Here is a 22,198-nt window from a genome sequence, read left to right as displayed (position 1 = left end):
GTCCCAATCAGAACGATTTCCACATCCTTCTTCTGTATAGGCTTCCACTTTGGCACTTACTTCCTCTTCCTTGGGGAGAGGTCAAGGAACAGTGGCTGTAGGCGGTTTCCAAAATAGTCAACAAGTCCTTAAAAGAGTCAATCGTGGGTGCTTAGAAGACTAGGACTAGGGGTGACAAGGGCTTTCACAAGGAAGAGAAGGGTCAGCTTATTTGCCAAAGCACCAGAAGGCAAGACAAGAAACAATGGATGGAAACTAATCAAGGAGGAGAAGCAACTTAGAACCAAGGAGAAACTTCCTAACAGTGAGGACAATTAACCAGTGGAACAGAAGTTGCGTCCAGAAGTTGCAGAGAAGTGATGGCGAACTTTTTAGACACTCAAGTGCCCAAACTATGCGCATGCACATGGCCACACTTAAAGGTGTGCGCACGCACGAGCGAACCTACGCAAAGGTGCGCAAGCATGGACATGGATGCGGACATGTGCGCATGCGCAGCAGAGTCCCAAAGACCAGCTGGCCAGTGGGAGGAGGGGCATCTCAACACCAGCAACGTGGCAAGGTCTCTTTTTTTGTGTGTGAGTTTCTGTTTCGTCGTTTTTAGGGAAACAGAAGCTCACAGAGACCTGACCTGGGGCAAGGTGCGCGTGCCAGCAGAGAGGGCCAGAGGTGCCATAGGTTTGCCCTCACAGTTGTAGAGGCTTCATCACTGGAGGTTTAAAAAAAAAAAAAAAGACTGGACAGCAACCTATATAGAGTCTCCTGCAGGGGGTTGAAGACCCCCAAGCTCCCTTCCAGCTCTATTCGGATTGAATTGAGACTTATCTGTATGCAAGACAATTTGGTTACATGCTGGTCAGTTTGGTTAAGATGCTGGTCTAAGAGATTGAGAGATTGAGATTTGTTTTATTTATATGCCGCCCTATTCCGGGAGGGACTCAGGGCGGCGAACAACTCAAAGGGGGAAAGGGAACACAGAATACAATACAAGTAGTTAAAATAGCCAAGAATCATACAGCCACACAAGTCGAGAGGGGAGGGGAACTCATCAACCCCAGGCCTGCCGGCAAAGCCAGGTTTTGATGGCTTTTCGGAAGGCCTGGAGAGAGGTGAGGGTCCGAATCTCTGCGGGGAGTTCGTTCCAAAGGGCCGGAGCTGTCACAGAGAAGGCCCTCCCCCAGGTGGTAGCCAGATGGCATTGGCTGGTAGACGGAACCCGGAGGAGGCCGACCCTGTGTGATCTAATGGGTCTTTGGGAGGTAATTGGCAGCAGGCGGTCTCTCAAGTACCCAGGTCCAATACCATGAAGGGCTTTATAAGTTACAACTAGCACTTTGAAGCGTATCCAGAGACCGATCGGTAGCCAGTGCAGCTCGCGGAGGATAGGTGTAACGTGGGTGTACCGAGGTGCACCCATAATCGCTCGCGCGGCTGCATTCTGGATGAGTTGAAGTCTCCGAATACTCTTCAAGGGCTGCCCCATGTAGACCGAGAGCCAAAAGATAAGAGTTCTACTTCCTGCCTTAGACATGAAAGCTGCCTGGGTGACTTTTGAGCCAGTCTTGCACTCTCGGTCCAACCCTCCGCACAGAATTGTTGTTGATGTTGTGGGAAAAATAGGAGGAGGAAGATGTTCACTGCAGTGGTGGGTTTCAATCTTTTTTAGAACCTATTCTGTGGGTGTGACCTATTTTGTGGGCGTGGCAGTCATGTGTCCGGGCAGATATGGCCAACTTGACATCACTCATACACACTCAGTCACATGACCATCACCACCCCAAGCCATGTGGCAAATTTTTTTGAGACTCCTATGAAGGAGGGGGGAGAGAGGGGAAAACCTCCCCAAAAATAGACAACTGGAGGATTAAGGGCCGAAATTAGGGAGATCGGAGAAGGCAGGACAGAGAGGAATCCAGTAGAAAGCTATCACTCTGGAGAAAGAACTTTGGGAGATCGGAGGAGGCAGGACAGAGAGGAATCCAGGAGAAAACTCCTGAACTTGCCGCTGCTGTCTGGTAGATTGTGCCGCTGGACCTCTCCATGTTTCTGTGTTCACTACCTCCACTCCCAGGTATGGGACTTCACACCGAATTGGGCTAGGATAGTGCGGATGGGTGGAGGGAGCAAGCGATGGAGCGGCTTCCGGACAGACGGCGATGAGCAAGGAGCGACAGGGCTGGGGCTGGCGTTCCGGTAAATTTCACCATCCGGTTCTCCCAATCCGGTGCGAACCAGCAGAAACCCACCACTGGTTCACTGCCTTGGGTTACTTATAAAGTAATAAAGGCAGGATAAAAATCTAATAAAAGAAGATAATCTAGAAACCCTTGCTAGAGAAACTAGTGTAAGAAATAGCAGGCGCCAGCTGCAGTTATCTCTATTTTCCTTAAATAGAAAGAAAAATTCTCTCATGCACGTAGTCCTTGATTTATGACCACAATTGGGATTAGAATTTCAGTTGCTGGCAAGCAAGGTGCTTCTTAAGTGAATCACGTGCAATTTTATGACCTTTTGGGGGGCATGGCTACTAAGTGAATCATTGCAGTTGTTAAGTGAATCATGCTATGTTGAAGTGAATCCGGCTTCCTCCATTGACTTTGCTGGAAGCTGATTGGGATGATCCCAAGTGGTGATCCCAGGATGTTGCAACCATTGTAAATACATGCTGGTTGCCAAGTGCCTAAATTTTTACTTTGGGGATGCTGCTATGGTCACAAGTGCGAGGATCAGCCATAAGTCACTTTTTTCATGGCTGTTGTGACTTTGAACAGTTGCTAAATGTAGTTGAGGATTACTTGTTCTTTACAACACCACTTCAGGAGGGCTTTCAAAAGAAGCTAGGCAGCTGTCTCTCATGGATGATTTCAATATTTGGAAAGGTTTTATAGATTCCAGAGGGTCAGACTAGATGATCCTTGCAGTCTCATCCAATTCTTCAGTTCCGCCATTTCACCTTTTATCATAATTTCTACTGTGATTATGAGAATATCTGAAGGAAATCCAGAATCAAACCTGCCAGGTTGATTAAATCTAACATCCCCTAATGCAGGGGTCACTAACCTTTCAGACCTCAGGGACCACTAAATTCATAATTTTAAATCACACAGACCACAAATAGGATCTGCCTAATGGCTGGCTGGCTGGGCGTGGCTAGGTGGTCATGAGACTGGGTGGGCATGGCCAACTTGATGTCACGTCGAGGGGCACCTCACTCGCCTCTACTCGCCCCTCCCCTCCCAGCCACTCCTCGCCTGCCCACCCAGGCTCCTTAAGGCCCCAGCAGGAAGCAGTTGTTGGGGCTAAGCAGCCACTATGAGAAAAAGTTGGCGAAACAGCTGGCTCAGTTCAAATTGGATCTGACCGAGAAGGAGGCTCAAAAGAAGCATTTCACTGAGGACTACAAGCATAGGCTTTCCAAGCAGAGGGAAGATCTGCAGGAGTGAAAGGCCAGGTACCAGCCCCTGGAGGCTCACTGGGCTGAGATGGTCAGCCAATTCCAGGCCATGATGCAGTCCCACTGGAACAAGGCCCTCCGGCTCTTCGCCATCAGCAGCACTTCCCTCCAGCCTTCTCCCAAAGCTCCACACCAGGAGGCTGAAGCAGACCCCAAGTTGGAATTTCTTCCCCCCTCTGAGCTGCACAAAAAGGGTGGGGGAGACTCTCTGCAGCAACACAAACATTCATTGCATGTATCCAGCCCAGTTTGAGGACCCCTGATATAGTGCAATATAATTTAGTGCAAATAATTTTTCTGCGGACCACCAAAATTTTCTTGCGGACCACCAGTGGTCCATGGACTACTGGTGACCACTGCCCTATTGCATATGTTCTGAAAAAGGCTGCTGACCCCAGAAGGAGCAGGATGGTAGTTTGAGAGTATGCCTCGATCTCCATCTATCCTTGGGTTTGCAAGTGGCAGTTGTAGTGAGAATTACACTTTAGTGCACCATCTGCAGCCCTTCCTGGGCCAGTCAAGCACAATTAGCCCTGCCTTGGGGCTATAAATGATCTCAGTGCACTGGAATGCACCTTAGGTGAGGCTCTCCATGAAAAGTTTCCCTATACATAGAAACAAAGGTATTTCCTTGATCAAAATAGTGAATTTAGCCATCTCTGCTAAATTCAATTTCTACTTGGAAACCGCTTCTGGACTTGAGGTGGAAAAAATGAAACTTTGGTTTTGTGTTTTATCGATTAGATAAATTTGTTATTATAGAAATGACTAGCTAATACGATAGTGTAAAATTAAAAAGTTGAGGTTTGATGTTAATGCCTTATTCTACTGCACCAAAGGGAGTCAGAAGTCAATGCCTTTTTTTTCTTTTTCCCCTTTTCTTTATCTTATGATTCATGATGAATGTATTTATGACGACTATGATCATGATTTAGCACTTACATCTTTTATGTACACTGAGAGCACCAAAGACAAATTCCTTGTGTGTCCAATCATACTTTGCCAATAAAGAATTCTATTCTATTCTAATATTCCATATTCCATATTCCATTCTATTCCTTACTTTTTCCCTTCCATTTTCCCTATTTCCCCTATTCACTTATGTATTTTCTTTGTAGTTTATATTATAAACTAATAAAACTATTTTTAAAAAAATATCCATATATGATGTATCACAACTGGTGCAATTAGCAGCTGCCAGGTGACTGACAAGGAATTCTGGGAATTGAAGTCCACAAGTCTTAAAGTTGCCAAGGTTGGAGATCCCTGCCTTAGACCATTGCAGGAAGTCTTGGCCTAGCACTGTTTTCATCAATTTGGAGGGAGTTAATTAGGTTGAGCAAGGAGAAGAGAAGGCAACTCCCTTCAGATTTGTTCTTGACTATTATGTAAGGCCAACTCGATCTTTCTCGTCTGCAATATTTCTTTCTGGGAGCTAGAGTTGCAATTTTACTCCAGACCAGTCTTTTCTCAAACTTTGGTAACTTTAAGATGTGTGGAGTTCAACTTCCAGAATTCCCCAGCCAGAATTCTGTGAATTGAAGTCCACACATCTTAGAATTACTGAGTTTGAGAAACGCTGATCTAGATCTCACACATAATTAACTGCATGTACAGGAAGACGTATTATGGCTATTGCTATTTGTTGTCATTCTTTGCAGTCCTCTTGAGTTGGAGGAATGTTCTCTGGACGTCTTGGCTCCTGAAGGAAGTCCCAGCTGGAGTCTCCTTCAGCTAATGGGTGAAAGAGGCTGTACCGTTGCAGAGTTGACAGAATTGCTGCAGTCTTTGCAACACACCGAGGCACTTCAGTTGCTCAATCCAAGTGAGTTTTCAGTTCTCAGCCTAGGCCAGCTCTTAATAATCATATTGCTACAAGTTGCAACTTGTACTTAAACCATGCAGTGATGTTGGCGTCCATCTAATAATGAAACTAATCCAAAAGACTTTGCAGTCAATCAGGGAAGGAAGAAATAATGACAATCTTTCTGTTACTTGGACAGGCAGTGGTCCACTTATGAACAAGTCACTTAGGAACAAGTCAAAGTTACAGTGGACCCCCCCCCCCCAAGGACTTCTGGAATGCAACCACCCACCCCGTTGCAGCAGTGGTGAAATTCAATTCTATTCTAGGTTCTGTGGGCGTGGCTTGGTGGGCGTGGCTGGGGAAGGATACTGCAAAATCTCCATTCCCTTCCCATTCTGGGGCTAGCCAGAGGTGGCATTTGCCGGTTCTCCAAACTACTCAAAATTTCCGCTACTGGTTCCCCAGAACCTGTCCGAACCTGCTGGATTTCACCCCTGCCTTGCAGTCACATGACTACATTTTGGGCACTCAGCAACCATCCCACCTTTACAGCTGTTTGCAGGGTCCTGCAACCACTTGACCATGATTATTTTTTCCCCTGAAACCAGCATTCATTTCCAATTTCCAGAAAAAAAAAAACCCCATGGCAAACAGTGGGTTCGCCTAACTACAACTGCGTTTGATTTACGACTGCCACAATAAAAGTTGTAAGAGGGCAACGTCATGATTTAATTTATGATCCATTTTCATATTTCCATTTTCATAACATAATATGAAATATGAAAATGGAAATAAATATTTTTTTTAAAAAAATAAAAAATAAAAAGAGAAAAAAGATAAAAATAAAATGATTTAATTTATGATCGTCACTGATTTAATTTATGATCATCACGACTTTGGATCGAAATTGCAGGCTCAATTAAGTTGGGGACTACCTGTATATATTCCAGCTTGGTGTACAGCTATTTAAGCCTGTTAGAAAGAGCCTTTGGGATTCTGCCAGTGAAGAGTCATATTGCTTTTTGTGAGTTAAATGCAGGGATGAAATTCAGTAGGTTCTGACAGGTTCTGGAGAGCCAGTAGTGAAAATTTTGAATAGTTCAGAGAACCGGCAAATTCCACTTCTAGCTGGCTCCAGAGTGGAGTGGGAATGGAGATTTTGCAGTATCTTTTCCCTGCCATGCCCATCAAGCCACACCCATAGAACCGATAGTAAAAAAAAATGTATTTTAACACTGGTTAAATGTCACATGCAAGTAACATGATAATCCACAGTGAATCTACACCATGCATATCCAAAGTCCAGCCCGGTGGCCAATTGCAGCCCGTTTTCAAATTTCAAGCGGCCCACAGCCTCTTCTTCCCACCGGAGTTATTTGTTTAGTCTTTCATAAAATAGTTCATTAGCATTGAATGTTAATGGTTTAAAGAATGTCAGGCTGAATGGTCGGCCTCACACATTTTCACCTCACCAAATCTGGCCCTCCTTGCAAAAAGTTTGGACACCCCTCATCTACACAGAGAAGTGATTCATATATAAGTTGCTAATAACATCAATTCCAAAGAGCATAGATTGCAAAAAAAAAGTTTATTTTTTATAATGGTAAATAATGGAGCACCTGCTTTGGCCCAAAGTCAGTTTCCAAATGATATAAATATAGTTCAAAAGAATGAACATCAATAAATATTGCATCTTATTTCATAATTGAGTAGATGCATGTAGTAGCTTCCTTTCCAAATGTAACAATTATAGAACACTATATGAACATATGCTTAAATGAAGCATTAATCTCATTGCATCTCAAACAATAGGATGCCTTTTCCATATAAATACAGTGGAGTCTAATAAGTCTAATGAAATATTATTTTTGTTGAATAAAGTGTTATCCAAAACCCCTGGAATGTTTTATATTGATGTTAGCACCACTTCCATTGTTGCTTGATTATCTTTTCTAGGATTTCCCCTCTTATTGATGTCAAACTGTAGTTTCCTGGAGCCACTTTTTCCCTGTTCTGACCTAGGCTTCCTGGAAAAGCATAAAGCTGATTCCTGATCCCGACAAACCCCTTTTGTTAAAGAAATGTTAATTCCTCCCTTTCACATTCAGCAAAGGCCTGGTAAACAGTCTTTCAAAGGTGAATTTATGACCACAGATCTTATCTTGCTTGGGAAGCTGTAAATGTAAATATTTTCCAAATGCAGGAAAGACTTTGCTCAGAGTCTCTTAGAGATCTTCACACTCCTGAAACGAATGAATGAATGACCCATTCACCATTCAACTGTGGTCTTACTCCCAAGTCGACCCTGATTTCTTAGCTGTTCTTTTCTTCTGGCAGCTCTGCGCATGCACATACTGGGAACAGGCTCCAGCTGTTCCTCTGCCTCACTGCTGACTAGCTCCAAAGGCAGCTGAGAACTGCCAGACGGCCTTGGCCCCATATCTGTCTCCGATGCAGAGCCCTCATCCGAGCCTTCCCCAACCTTCCGGGACTGGCCCATGTTCCTCCCCAACCTCCTCACTGGCCACTAGCAGGTCACAACATTCCCATTATTGACGATTGGAATGACATCAATTCCTTTCCAGTACTCTGACAGTTCCCTTCTGCTCCAGGTCTCTGAAAGACTTTGTTCAACGGTTCCAAAATCACATCTTCCAACTCTTTCAGATTTCCTTATCCCTTTATCATTATATTGTATTTTCAATTTGTCCTATATGCTGTCTTGATTTTTTTTTTAATGATTAGACAGCCTGACAAACCCAATTAACAAATAAGCAAGAAAGCTAACTTCAATGTGTTCATATAATTAGCTTCCTTTGTGTTAAATGTAGATTGGTCTTATCTTTTTCATAGGTCTAAAGATCATGGTAGAACCAGAATCCCAAGTTGTTTTATCTGGCCAGATGGTGAAACTAAGCTGCTGGGCAACAGGATATCCTGTCCTATATTATCAGTGGTTTAAAGAGAAAAAAATGGTAAATATATACTAGAATGTAAGTGGTAGCTTCTAAAATGTAGAAAATTTTGCACCGTATTGAATGAAATGTTCTTTTAAAAATGTTTTTATTAAGACTTTTCAGTACAATAAAAGTATTGAAAGTATTAAAAAGTATATAAAATTAAACATAAAAGGAAAAATGAAGACCGAAAAGAAAAAAGGAGAAAAGAAAGCATAGAATTGTGACTTTTAACCTTCTCTTCATCAAATATTTGCCGTTTTAATTTTTCCCTCCTCTTCAAGACGTCTTCATCCCCAAACGCATAAATCATCAATTCAGTCTTTTTTCATTAAACTAAAGGTCCAAATAAGGTTTCCAATCTCTTATTGAATATAATTTTCATTCATCTTTTTCCTTACAACACAAGGCTTGTGGGATGTTAGACTCCTAGTCTATATAAAGATAATCCTTGATTTACAAAATCCCTCAGCATGATAGAGCAGGGATGTCAAACTGGATTTCTTTGGGGGCCGGATCAGCATTGTAGTTCTCCTCTGTGGGTCGTGGGGAGGGGGGAAGAGAAGGGCGGGACTCCTCCTGCAACATTCTGCCGGCCGAAAACAAGCCATAGGGGCCTTGCGTAACCCCTCCCTCAGCCCGTTTTTGGCGTCCATGGACTCCTGTAGCACTCTGCTGGCTGAAAATCCCCCCCCCATTTTTGTCCTCCACGGTGTCCTGCAGCATTGTGCTGGCTGAAAACAGGCCGTGGGGGGCCTCATGGGACACCCTATCCCCATTTTTGTCCTCCACGGCCTCCTGCAGCACTGTGCTCGCTGAAAATGGCCCCCGGGGGGTCTTGTACAGGGCCGTTTTGGCCAGCAGAGGCACCGTGGGCCGGTCCTTTGATATTTCTAGGCTGGCCTCGCAGGCCGGATCTAAGCACCTTGGGCTGCAATTCTACTTGTCCCTTTCTTGAGTTATCTCGTGTTGAATTGTGCCACGGTGTGTTAGCTGCGGCAAGTTGGCCGTGGAGAGTTGTCCCATTCTGGTTGTGGTGGGAGGCTTGGTCTCTCTGCCTCATCTAGGCCCTCTTTACAATGGTCCACCTAACAATCACAACTGGGAGAGCCTGGATTGCATTTTTTGAGCAAAACAGTCACATGGTGTCTTGCTTAATGACTGCTTCATTCAATGACTGAAATTTCAAGCGCAGTTGTGGTTGTAAGTAGAGGACTATCTGTATCTTATTTATTACTAGCTGATAACCCTGGGGGAAAATGTGGGAAAATGTCCGGACCAAACGTAATTTCTAATGTTGGGTTTCCCCCTTATCAGAGGGAGCCCCCTTTTGGAGTACTGTGAAGCCATTACCATGGCAATTCCACTGCGCTGCACAGTAGAAGCCATTTTACGGCAGTACAGTAGAATCCATTATAAGGCACAACTGGCTGTATATTAACAGAACACACCCCAAGGGGTTTTAGGGATGTCTTACCCCTACAATATTTGTTTCCAGAGAGTAGCTGTTTTCACCGTTACAATCTTTCCAGCATCCCCCACAATCATGTGATCACATTCAGATGACTGGCATCGGATTCATATTTATGACTGTTGCTATGTCCCCAGGTCATGTGTGATCCCCTTTTGCGACCTTCTGATGAGCAAAGTCAGTGGGAAAGCCAGAGTCACTTAACAACTAGGTTACTAACTTATCAACTGTGATGATTCACTTAACAATTGAGGCAAGAAGGTTGCAAAATGGGACAAAATTTACTTAACAAGTATCGCACTTTCGAACAGAACTTTTGGGCTCAATTGCAGTTGTAAGTTGAGGGCTACCTGTATATTTACATCAATAAAAGTACTATAAAACTCCATGGCTTTAGTCTCCTAGTCTGGCCATCCATCTCGCACAAGGTGTCAAGGGTTGACATCATGATGGTATACTGGCCACAGACCTATTACAAAATAGTTCCCAAGTTCTTATTTTTGAAGTTATTTTGAAAACTTAAGTGGGATAAAATGTATGGTAAAATAACCCCATTTCTTAAAGCCAGCATACTATTTTTTTTTTAGTGCCCATGATTTTTAAAAGAAACATGTTTTTCATATTTGAGGAATAGTAATTTCACAGGGAAAATCAGTATATTGCAGGGATCTTGGCAGCACTTATAAAAAATGTTGAATGGGTGTTTATAGTGTACAACTAAAATATGAATATAACTGGTTTATTTTTGGGGCAAAACATTTCTATGACATTAAGCAGTGTTGAATAAGGACCTGTGGATACGAAATGATTCCATTAATGGTAAAGACTTGCATTTGGCAGAACTTGAAATTTCACTATTGTTGAAGTCTAAGTACTCTTCACGTAATATTTTGGTTTTATTTTGATCTGGGTGTATATAGTATGAAATTTTCCCATTCTCAAAAATGCACTTCACATCCAACGTAGGCATTTAATTAATTGAATTAACACTATGATTTGTGCATGGAAATATATTATATTACGCTACAGTTCTAAGTATTCAATCTATATAGGCCCAAGATGGCAAACCGATGGCACGCGTGCCCAAAGTGGCACGTGGAACCATGTTGCCTGGCACATGTGGCATTGACTGTTCCTCTTCTGGGTTTCTGGCACGCATGTGCATGCAACGATCAGCTGCCTTTTTGCATGTGGCAGTGCCGGAAACCAGAAAGAGCTGGTCTTCTGTTTTCTGGCGTGAGCATAACTGGCTGGCTGGCTGGCTGGCATGCATGCCCGTGCCGGAAACCAGAAGTTTATTTTCCAGCATGCGTATGCTCCCTGGGCAGCTCCTCTTAAGGGCTGTGGCCCAGGCAAGCGCAAAGTGCTTCCTTTTTGCCATTGGTGCTGCCCACATTCTCCATCACTGATATAGGCAGTTCTTGACTTGCAGCTATTCAAAGTTCCAACAGGCCTACCTGAGTGGTGATTTCAACTCAAGGGAGATCATGTGACCGTGAGGAGGAAGCTGATAATTGGAAGTTCAACTCAGATTTGAAGTTCCAATGATCAGCTCCCTCCCCATAGTCACAGGACCTCCCTTTGGATGCTTGGAAACTGGGCTGGATTTATGGCTGTTTGCAGTGTCGCAGAGTCATGTCACGTCTGGCTTTTTCTGCCGAATATTTTGTGACCTCGTTTTTTGATCTATGTCTTTTGGTGTGCAACTGGTTTTGTGGTTCCTTGTTGTGGATTTTAGCAGTCTTAATGTTATATGCTTGATTTGCCTTGCCTTGCCTTGCCTTACAAATTTGCTTTGTAAACCCCTAGAGTTACTGTTGTGACTTTATAAAATGCCTAGAATTACTCTTGTGACTGTTGTAAGGTAGTAATATGAATGAATGAATGAGTCTGTCAGTCAATCAATTAGTCAATCAATCAATCACTGAAAAGTCAACACACTAGATCTCAAGAATGCCTTAGAAGCTCCTCTTTGTGTTCTTAGTCTTGCTCCTGAATTGGAGAGACCATCAATTAACTCCTTGCTCATCTATAAATTTTAACAGGCAGCCTTTACTTTATCTTTGCTTTCCGCTTAATCCAGTTTAATTCAGTACTGTTGTGTAGAAAATACATGCTGAGTTTCTTGCAGAGTGAAGATTAATTATTAAATAACTTAACAATGTAATTGTTAGATAAGGTAGAACAAGAGTAAGATTGAGACAGGTGGGTAGAGAAATTGAATTAATCAATCAATAAAATTTTAAAATCTTGAGGACTTGAGATTCCATTTTTCTTAGTTAATCTGTTTCAAATAGGCAATGAATAGGCCTGAACTCCAAACTGATCTTTGCTGAAACTCTGTTCTATTGGTTTAAAATAATGTTTAACATAGAACAAGGGCTGAGTTCACCAATCACTCTGTTTAAACCAAACAATCAGCCAAACCAGTTTTTGTGTGTAATATATGTGTTGGAAGAAATGTCCTTCTGGGTTCAGTTCCAAGTGGGGAGAAAGACACTGGAAACATGGAGATTGCTTGGAAAGATGGTTTTTAATGGTGGACAGGACCACTGCCAGGGTTCCAAATAGCATCCAAAATTAAATCCAGATAACAGGAATCCTTCTGTTCTTTTGCAAGGCCCTACAAACTTGCTCTTTCCTTCAAGCATCTTCCTTCAATGACATGACCAAGGCAAGGTGTCAGGCTTCCAAATAACATCCAAAATTAAATCAGAGTCCAAGGCAAAGTATTGCTCATAGTTCCAATTTATTAAGAAAGCCATGTTGACACATCTGGGAAAACCCGAATCTGAAAGCTTCCCAGTTTTCCCCACCCAGTTGAAAGTTCAAGATCTTGCCCCCACGCCCATGAGTCCATCACATGGTCCAATCTTTCACTGCCATGCTGGCAGGTCCATCCATCCAGTTCCGATCAGGTGCAAAGGCAAAGGATGACTTTGGTTTTCTAGAAAGAATTTTGTTATGGCTACATAGCATCTAACTCCGTGCAATTTCCCCTCCCATTTTCCCACAATAGAAAATGCAAAGTAGAATGATAGAAAGTGTGGCAGGCCAAAGATCCAAATGAAAAGATGGCTGAAGGCCTGACATGGTTTGAGGTCCTGGGCAAAAAGGGAAGAGTTGCTGACAGTTCCCTGGTTTTATGCCCTTTCTGGGCTTTTGAATTTGAGCTTGTATTCTGATTGGTTGTCAGACTCCCATGGGGCCATGCAGGGACAACTCTGTAGGCTGTCCTGACTCCCAGGTTTGGTTGAGTCTTGCTGGGTGATGATTTAATGTAAGGGCTTTGGGATTCCTATTATGGCTCTGCCTGAAAGAAGTAGATCTTTGTTATGTAGAATAGAGTGGCTCAAGCCTTAATGGCCCATTGACAAACGTGGTGGGTGTGAGAGAGTTTCTGCCTCCCTTTTAGGGGAAATATTCTACTCTTTCTAATATTTCCTCAAATATTTCATTTTTCTAGGAGAGGGGTGTGTGCTAACTTCCTACATAGGTAAACACTATTGTACTATACCTTCCAGAAACTTCCCTATTGTGGCAATGTGTGCAATGTGTTTTTGTTGTATCCTAATTCAGGTTCCATATGGGAATTCCCCAGAACTGATATTCAGTCAAGTAACTGTAGAAGATGCGGGATATTACATATGTCGAGTGAGCAGTGATTCTTCCTACGAATTCAGCCAATGGGCAAAACTGGATGTCTGTGATAGCCAAAGAGATTCTGAAGGTGGGTCACAACTTTTTACATGGTAGAAATGGCAAGAAGGTGTATGTAGGAGGCGTACTGATTTTCTACTTTCATTTTAACGTAACAATAATGTTTTTAGATTTCTGCAGTTCTTTCTCTTGGCTTAGGGATGATTGCGATTGATTATGAAGTCATAGAATCTCTGATTATGGAATTTTCTCCTTTCTCTATGGCTGCAGTTTCAGGAAACCCAGTTCTTAAATCTCTGCCAGGTTAGGTTATAACTACAATGGATTTCTAAAAACTTTTAGTGAGTCCATGCTGATATATTTAACCACAACAGCTGAGTTAAAAGCATCTGTAAAGTGTCCTGGAGATAATGCTTTACAGCTTTTATATACTTTAGCGGGGGCACAAGTTCATGAAACTTTAAAGACTTGCTAAAGCCTAAAGGGTATTATTTCTCTGTATTTACCTGGAAATCTTTCATTGCTTGTTTCTTAGTGACTTTTTAAAAGTATTTTTAGATTACATTTTAATCAGAAGTTTCATAACACAGTATAAGCATTCCCAGTAAAACAATTTAGTTAACATTCCTGAAAAAAACACATGTTTTAGATCATATATTAAAAACCATATAATGCTGAATGAATCAGGAAAGTCTTTATCTCTCACTGGAAATTGAGTAATAAATGGCTTCTCTGATCCCTCAAGAAAGCATTTAAATCCATTTAAAGTTTTGTTGATAAGATCTACATCCTGAATTGAGACCAATAACAATTGGAGCAACTCCAAAAGATGTAAGGTTGGGGTATGTTTATTGCTTTCCAATAAAAGAGAATATTTATAGCTCAGAATTGAACTGTAGAGTCCTTGGCACTCTCTGAGCATGCTTGCTTGCTTGCAGATCTTACATTCAAATAGGTAACATCTTGCCTAGAAAATGAATGTTTATACAGGTAGTCCTCGACTTATGACCACGACTGAGCCCAAAATGTATGTTGCTAAGTGAGAAATTTGCTAAGTGAGTTTTGCCCCATTTTACGACTTTTCTCGCCACGTTAAGTCAATCACTGCTGTCGTTAAATTAATAACACCGTTGGTAAGTGAATCTGGCTTCCCCATTGACTTTGCTGATCAGACAGTCACAAAAAGTGATCACATGACCACAGGACACTGCAACCGTCGTATATATGAACCAGTTATCAAGCATCTGAATGTAAATCACATCATGGGGATGCTGCAATGGTCATAAGTGTGAAAAATGGTCGTAAGTCACTTTTTTCAGTGCCGTTAAAACATTGGTCATTAAATCAACTGTTGTAAGTTGAGGACTATCTGAATATAGAAGCTTGTCCAGTCTGTGTTGATGGGATGTATGTTTTTTTTTCTCTTTGGTAGGTCTTTGATTAGGATTTTGTTTTCTTCTTGATACGTTTTTTTCTCTTAACCATCTAGTTTAGCTGTACTGTTCTAGATTAAATGCAATTTCTGATCATCCCTGCATTAAAATGATAAGTCATTAAATATTATCCTCAGATGTTATATATCTTGGTGAACAACCACTTAAGCAATTGCTTGTCCAAAAAGATAATATACTTCAGCTTTTCTTTAACAGTACTTTACAACTCTAGTAAGGTTATTTCTCATTAAAAATGAATATGCAATTAAGTATGGCAGTAGTTGCTATCAGTTTTATATGTAAGCTTTATGGTGCATGAAATAGGAGTGAAGCCTTATTTGTAATTTATTTGTATCATGCATAATATAGTACTTCTGCAGTGAATTAGCATCTACCCATTAATATATGTTACCTACAGGAATATGTTTTGCTTTAATACAAGAAAACGTATTAACCGCTGAGAAGTTCTCAGAACATGGCAAATAATTTAATATGAATTAAAATCACCTGAGCAACTCTAGTGGTCCTTGAGTTGTAACTATAATTGTGCCCACAATTACAATCTTAAGTGCTGACGGTTGTAAAACAGGTCGTCATGTGACCAGGCCTCAATTTTACTACCTTTTTTAACGGTTGATGCTAAGCAAATATGGCAAGGAACACAGTCACATGGTTAGGATGCTAGGCTGATGATTGGCAGGCTCATGTTTGAGTTGTTCCCATGTGGCGGGGTGAGCTCCCATCACTGGCTTCATCTCCTGCCGACCCAGCAGTTTGAAAATGGGAGACTGTGAGTAGATAGATAGATACCACTTCAGTAGGACATAAAAAGGACCCTCCTATTGGACATTCCCTGGGCAATGATGATGTCACCAGCTAATCCCTTCAACCTGGAAGCGACATAACTGTAGTAGTAGCAGCAAATATGACAGTCATAAAATGAATGTAGCTTTTTTAAGCAAAGCCATTTTTAGAGGATCGAGGGTAGAGAAGACGCGAGAGCCAGGACTTCAACAGAACAGGTTTATTGTAAGCTAGTTTGACAGCGATTCAAATGTATCCTTTGGTTAACATTGTATTTATACAGGCAACAAGAACAGACGGGCCAATGGGCGCTCAGCAAGCGTCTGGCAACTGCTGACGCTGCGCCCTGACCAATCATAAAGTCCTTGAAGTTATGACCGGGAGGCCAGCAACAGGCTATGCTGCGCCCCAGTCAATCAGGGCGCAGCCTGGTCTGTTGCTGGCCTCCCGGTCGAAACTTCGAGGACTTTATGAGTCCTTAACACCATTGTTCACTATAGGGTGTTTTTTGCTGGAAACTGGGAGTACCGATGCTTTTTGGGGGGGGGGTTCAGTAGTAACTTTGAATGGTCATTAAGCAACCAGTTGTAAGTTGAAGACGATCTGCAGCCCCTTTTAAATTTTAGTATTTTGAATTTACTCTCTAAAGCAGGGGTGGGGGAAGATGGCTCCTTTACGACCTGTGGCCTTTGACTCCCAGAATTCCTGAGCCAGCTTGGCTCAGGAATTCTGGGAGTTGAAGTTCACAGGTCATAAAGGAGTCATCGTCTCCCACCCCTGCACTAAAGGTGTCAGACTCAAAGCCTGCGGGCTGCATTTGGCCCCCGGGGTGCTTAGATCTGGCCTGCAGTCCAATTCTGGAAATAGCGAAGAATGGGCCCATGGGGCCTCTGCCAGCAAAAATGGAGCTTAGGACGACCACACAAATCTCCTGAGCTCCATTTTTGCTGGCAGAGCGCTGCAGGAGGCCATTGCAGCTGAAAATGGAGCTTGGGAGGGCCATGTGCAGTCCTCGGCACTCTGGCCGTACCCCACCACCCTGAGGTCACATATAACCCTGATGCAGCCCTCAATGAAATCAAATTGCAATGAAAACGAAATTCACAGGTACAGTTAGGTGGTACCTTGCTCAACAGTAGTAACTGTGAAAGGGATCTTGGAGTCCTAGTGGACAACCATTTAAATATGAGCCAGCAGTGTGCAGCAGCTGCCAAAAAAGCCAACACAGTTCTAGGCTATATAAACAGAGGGATAGAATCAAGATCATGTGAAGTGTTAATACCACTTTATAATGCCTTGGTAAGGCCACACTTTGAATTCTGCATTCAGTTTTGGTCACCACGATGTAGAAAAGATATGGAGACTCTAGAAAGAGTGCAGAGAAGAGCAACAAAGATGATTAGGGGACTGGAACTAAAACATATGAAGAACGGTTGCAGGAACTGGGTATGTCTAGTTTAATGAAAATAAGGACTAGGGGAGACATGATAGCAGTGTTCCAATATCTCAGGGGTTGCCACAAAGGAGTCAAACTATTCTCCAAAGCACCTGAGGGCAGGACAAGAAGTGGAAACTAATCAAAGAGGGAAGCAGAACTGAGGAGAAATTTCCTGACAGAACAATTAATCAGTGGAACAGCTTGCCTCCAGAAGTTCTGAATGCCCCAACACTGGAAGTCTTTAAGATGATGTTGGATAGTCATTTGTCTGAAATGGTATATGGTTTCCTGCCTAGGCACAGGGTTGGACTAGAAGACCTCCAAGGTCCCTTCCAAATCTGCTATTGTATTGTATAATTGTATTATTGTGAGTTTGACATCCCTGCTCTAAAGGAACAAGTGCAGACTGTTTGTTGCTTGCTTCTCAAAACCATCCACTTCCTTTAAATTAGTTGCAGCAAATAAATGAGGAAGTCACTGGGGAGGACCCAGTTGTGGGCAAAGAAGTGATCATTCTTTGCTGACTTGCTTCTGCTCTGCAAATCTCTGTTGCTTTGCTGAAAAGATTTTTATCTCACAAATGTTTTAAACATCTTCAATTTAAGGAAGCTACCTCAAATTGCCTGAAAAGAACATACAGATCTATCTGCATCCGCAATCTCAGAACGTGATGGTTGGACAAACGTTAATTCTTCAGTGTGAAGCCACAGGAAATCCCACGCCACAGTACCAGTGGTACAAAGAAGAATACCCACTTCCCAATGGAGACAAAACGGCTTATGTGGTGAATCTCATTTTTCTCCCCTCAGCTACACTGATAAGGAATTGATGACACATTTTGCATTCAAAGCCTCCTTGAAATAAACTCTTCAAGAGTAACTCTGAAATTCAGTAAATAAAATAACATGTTCATTAACCCCCTAACGTTTTGCCATCACCATGCTGACAATAAGTGCATAGTTCTCTGTGGAATATTGCACTCTGAAGTGAGTTTAATTGCTTGTATCCTATATCCCGAAGTATTTTCTGTCTGAGAGGCTAAAGCCAAGGCTTTTAATTATTTAGCTTGAATGCAAAGTTGATGTAGGACTATGCATGAGCCTTAATGTAATGACCTCCATTAAGCTAGTACTAGTTTTATGGAATGCTGAATAGGATAGGATAGGGTAGGGTACAGTAGAGTAGAAATATGGAATGGGATAGGATAGGACAGGACAGGACAGAATAGAATGGAAATATGGAATGGAATAGGACAGGACAGGACAGGATAGAAATATGGAATGGAATGGAATAGAATAGTATAGAATAGAAACATGGAGTGGAATATGATAGGACAGGACAGAATAGAAACAGAACAGAATAGAATAGAATAGAAATATGGAATGGAATAGGATAGGACAGGACAAAACAGAACAGAAATAGAACAGAAGAGAATAGAATAGAATAGAAATATGGAATGGAATAGGACAGGACAGGATAGAAATATGGAATGGAATAGAATAGAATAGAATAGAATAGAATAGAATAGAATAGAATAGAATTACAGAATGGAATAGGACAGGACAGAATAGAATAGAAATAGAACAGAAGAGAAGAGAACAGAACAAAACAGAATAGAATAGAAATATGGAATGGAACAGGATAGGAGAGGACAGGACAGGATAGAATAGAATAGAATAGAAATAGAACAGAAGAGGACAGAACAGAATAGAATAGAAATATGGAATGGAATAGGATAGGACAGGACAGAACAGAATAGAAATAGAACAGAACAGAATAGAAATATGGAATAGGATAGGATAGGGTAGGGTTAGGGTTAGGGTTGCTATGTATGAGCCTTAATGCAATGACCTCCATTAAGCTAGTACTAGTTTTATGGAATGCTGAATAGGGTAGGGTAGAAATATGGAATGAAATAGGATAGGATAGGATAGGACAGGACAGAATAGAAATAGAACAGAACAGAACAGAACAGAACAGAATAGAATAGAATAGAATAGAATAGAATAGAATAGAATAGAAATATGGAATAGGGTAGGGTTAGGGTTAGGGTTGCTATGTATGAGCCTTAATGCAATGACCTCCATTAAGCTAGTACTAGTTTTATGGAATGCTGAATAGGGTAGGGTAAGGTAGAAATATGGAATGAAATAGGATAGGATAGGATAGGATAGGATAGGATAGGATAGGATAGGATAGGATAGGACAGGACAGGACAGGACAGGACAGAGCAGAATAGAAATAGAACAGAACAGAATAGAACAGAATAGAAATATGGAATGGAATAGGATAGGACAGGACAAGACAGGATAGAATAGAATAGAAATAGAACAGAAGAGAACAGAATAGAATAAAATTATGGAATGGAATAGGACAGGACCAGACAGAATAGAAATAGAACAGAACAGAATAGAATAGAATAGAGTAGAAATATGGAATAGGATAGGGTAGGGTTAGGGTTGCTATGTATGAGCCTTAATGCAATGACCTCCATTAAGCTAGTACTAGTTTTATGGAATGCTGAATAGGGTAGGGTAGGGTAGGGTAGAAATATGGAATGAAGTAGGATAGGATAGGATAGGATAGGATAGGATAGGATAGGATAGGATAGGATAGGACAGAACAGAACAGAATAGAAATAGAGCAGAATAGGAATAGAATAGAATAGAATAGAATAGAATAACGGTGCAGAATTTGGTAGATTTCTGAGACAATTACAATCATTAATCATAAGTTACAAACAATAATTGAATATTAATATTCTTGGGCATGAATGCCAAGTGTAGGTAGTCCTTGACTTATTACAGTTTGTTTAGTGACCATTCGAAGTTAAAACACAATTGAAAAAAGGGACTTATGACCGTTTTCACACTTATGACCATTGCAGCATCCCCATGGTTATGTGATTAAAGTTCAGACACTTTGCAACTGGTTCATATTTATGACGGTTGCTGTCCTCCGGGGTCACGGGATCACCTTTTCAACCTTCTGACAAGCAAAGTCAATGGGGAAACCAGAATTCATTTAACAACCGTGTTATTAACTTAAACACCCGCAGTGTTATTCACATAACATCTGTGACAAGAAAAGCCGTACAGAGAGGCAAAATTCACTTGACAAATGTCTTGCTTAGCAACAGAAATGTGGTCGTAAGTTGCTCTTCGGCTTTGAAGCAGAGATGAGCACCGCCTCCTAGAGTCGGGAACGACTAGTACTTATGTGCAAGAGGAACCTTTACCTTACCTGTAACATTATTTTCCTTTGTGACGAAGGATTTTTTTTTTGTAATGAGCCTTTGTCTGCAATTTGTCAAGAGCCAAGGTGGGTCAAGAGCCAAGGTGGCGCAGTGGTTAAATGCAGCACTGCAGGCTACTGCTAGATCAGCAGGTCAGCGGTTCAAATCTCACCGGCTCAGGGTTGACTCAGCCTTCCATCCTTCCGAGGTAGGTAAAATGAGGACCCAGATTGTTGGGGGCAATATGCTGACTCTCTGTAAACCGCTTAGAGAGGCCTGAAAGGCCTATGAAGCGGTATATAAGTCTACTGCTATTGCTAAAAAAAAAATTTGAAAGGTTTCTCATCCCAGTGAATTAGGCTACAGAATTTGTAGCTTCAGATTCAGGCTTCCAGAATGCAAACTTTATTGAAATGTATTCGATAACATTGCTGGAATAAAAAGAATGAACTTTGGTGACTGCCTTACTAAAAAATGTGTGGTATTCTTGAAGGTATCCTCCGTAGACGTTGAACATCAAGGAACGTATTGGTGTCGAGTATACAATATTCAAGAAAATGAAGACAGCAGAAAAGTGAAAGTAACTATAGGTAAGACGTCTCATAGTAAATTTAATGAAGCAGTAAAGTAGCATGTAGTTGAGTTTGGCATTTCTTACGTTCTTCAATGTAAGAAATTACTAATGGGATCGGTTATAATTAACATGGCAGTTTTTACGGGACTTCTTTTCGATATATCTTAAAAAATTATTCCATAGAACAGTGTTTCTCAACCTTGGCAACTTTAAGTCCTGTGGACTTCAACTCAAGCTCTGCTGGCTGGGGGATTCTGGGAGTTGAAGTCCACAGGACTTAAAGTCACCAAGGTTGAGAAACACTGCCATAGAATATTAAGGTCTGAACTTGGTTGGGTTCTTATTTGTTGATGCTGGACACCAATACAGTTGACATTCTTGTAACAGTCATAATTATTTTGTAGCTTTTTTTCCCACTTGCAGAAAACCTTGTTCAAACTATGTCATTATTGTGTTCCTCTGAATGCCAAGATTGCCACCAACATAGGATAAACTTTATGCCCTAGGGATGTGATGGCCAGCCTATGGTACGCATGCCACAGGTAGCATGCAGAGACCCCTCTGCAGGCACACCAGCTGTCAGCTCAGCTTCACAGCGCATGTGCGCGCACCTCCCGCTGGCCAGCTGATCTTCGAGTCTCTGCTGTGCATGTGCGAGGGGCAGAGGGCGCGTGTGGGGGATGTGTATGCGCATGGGGAGGCACATGAATGGGGGACTCTCCCATTGCATTTGGGGCATCACGCAGCATCCCCACATCTCGGTTTGGCTTCCAAGTTGGTACAGGAGGCCATCCAGGCCCAAAATGGGGCGGGGGGGCATGCCCTGTTTTGGGTCTGAAAAGCCTCCTGCACCAACCTGGAAGCTAAAAATGGGCGGTGGTGGAAATGGGAACATGGGGGGGTTACAAGCACATACATAGGTTCATATGCATGGGGCGTGGGGGTGGAGCATACACGGTGGGGTCGCATACACATTGCATTATGGGTTCAGGTGCTTTTGGCACACGACGACAAAAAAGTTAGCCATCACTGTTCTGGGGCGGGGGGGGGGGAGGAATGATAAGATTTCTGTGCTGTTTATCAAATTTCTAAGCCTGCTACCATATTCACTTGATTTCCTGATGTTTATTCATGCTGTGTGGGAAAGGGACAGTAGTGGGATTCAGCCAGTTCGCACCTATTCGGGAGAACCGGTTGTTAACTTTCTAAACAGTTTGGAGAACCGGTTGTTGGAAGAAATCTCCTTTTGTTTTCTTCCACTTTACAGGGCTAATCCTGTAAGGAAGGCAGGAAGGAAACATTCTGTTGTTTCTAGCCTGATCTTTATTGCTCTGCTTACAGAAACTGCCTCTCCAGTTAACCCTT

General features: G+C 42.1%; 1 protein-coding gene across 2 annotated transcripts in view; it reads left to right on the top strand.

Annotated features, from left to right (window-relative positions):
• MALT1 (MALT1 paracaspase) overlaps positions 1–22,198 on the top strand; it is a 57,326-nt gene that overhangs the window by 2,064 nt on the left and 33,064 nt on the right. For both annotated transcript variants that reach the window (XM_032212449.1, XM_032212448.1), the window contains exons 2-6: positions 5,116–5,279; positions 8,115–8,236; positions 13,269–13,419; positions 17,630–17,808; positions 20,753–20,849. In XM_032212449.1, the coding sequence (XP_032068340.1) occupies positions 5,116–5,279; positions 8,115–8,236; positions 13,269–13,419; positions 17,630–17,808; positions 20,753–20,849 (713 nt within the window). The remainder of the gene's footprint in view (positions 1–5,115; positions 5,280–8,114; positions 8,237–13,268; positions 13,420–17,629; positions 17,809–20,752; positions 20,850–22,198) is intronic.

This window comes from Thamnophis elegans, chromosome 3 (genome assembly GCF_009769535.1).
Source record: "Thamnophis elegans isolate rThaEle1 chromosome 3, rThaEle1.pri, whole genome shotgun sequence".
Lineage (NCBI taxonomy): Eukaryota > Metazoa > Chordata > Lepidosauria > Squamata > Colubridae > Thamnophis > Thamnophis elegans.
This window is presented reverse-complemented; position numbering and strand designations above follow the sequence as displayed.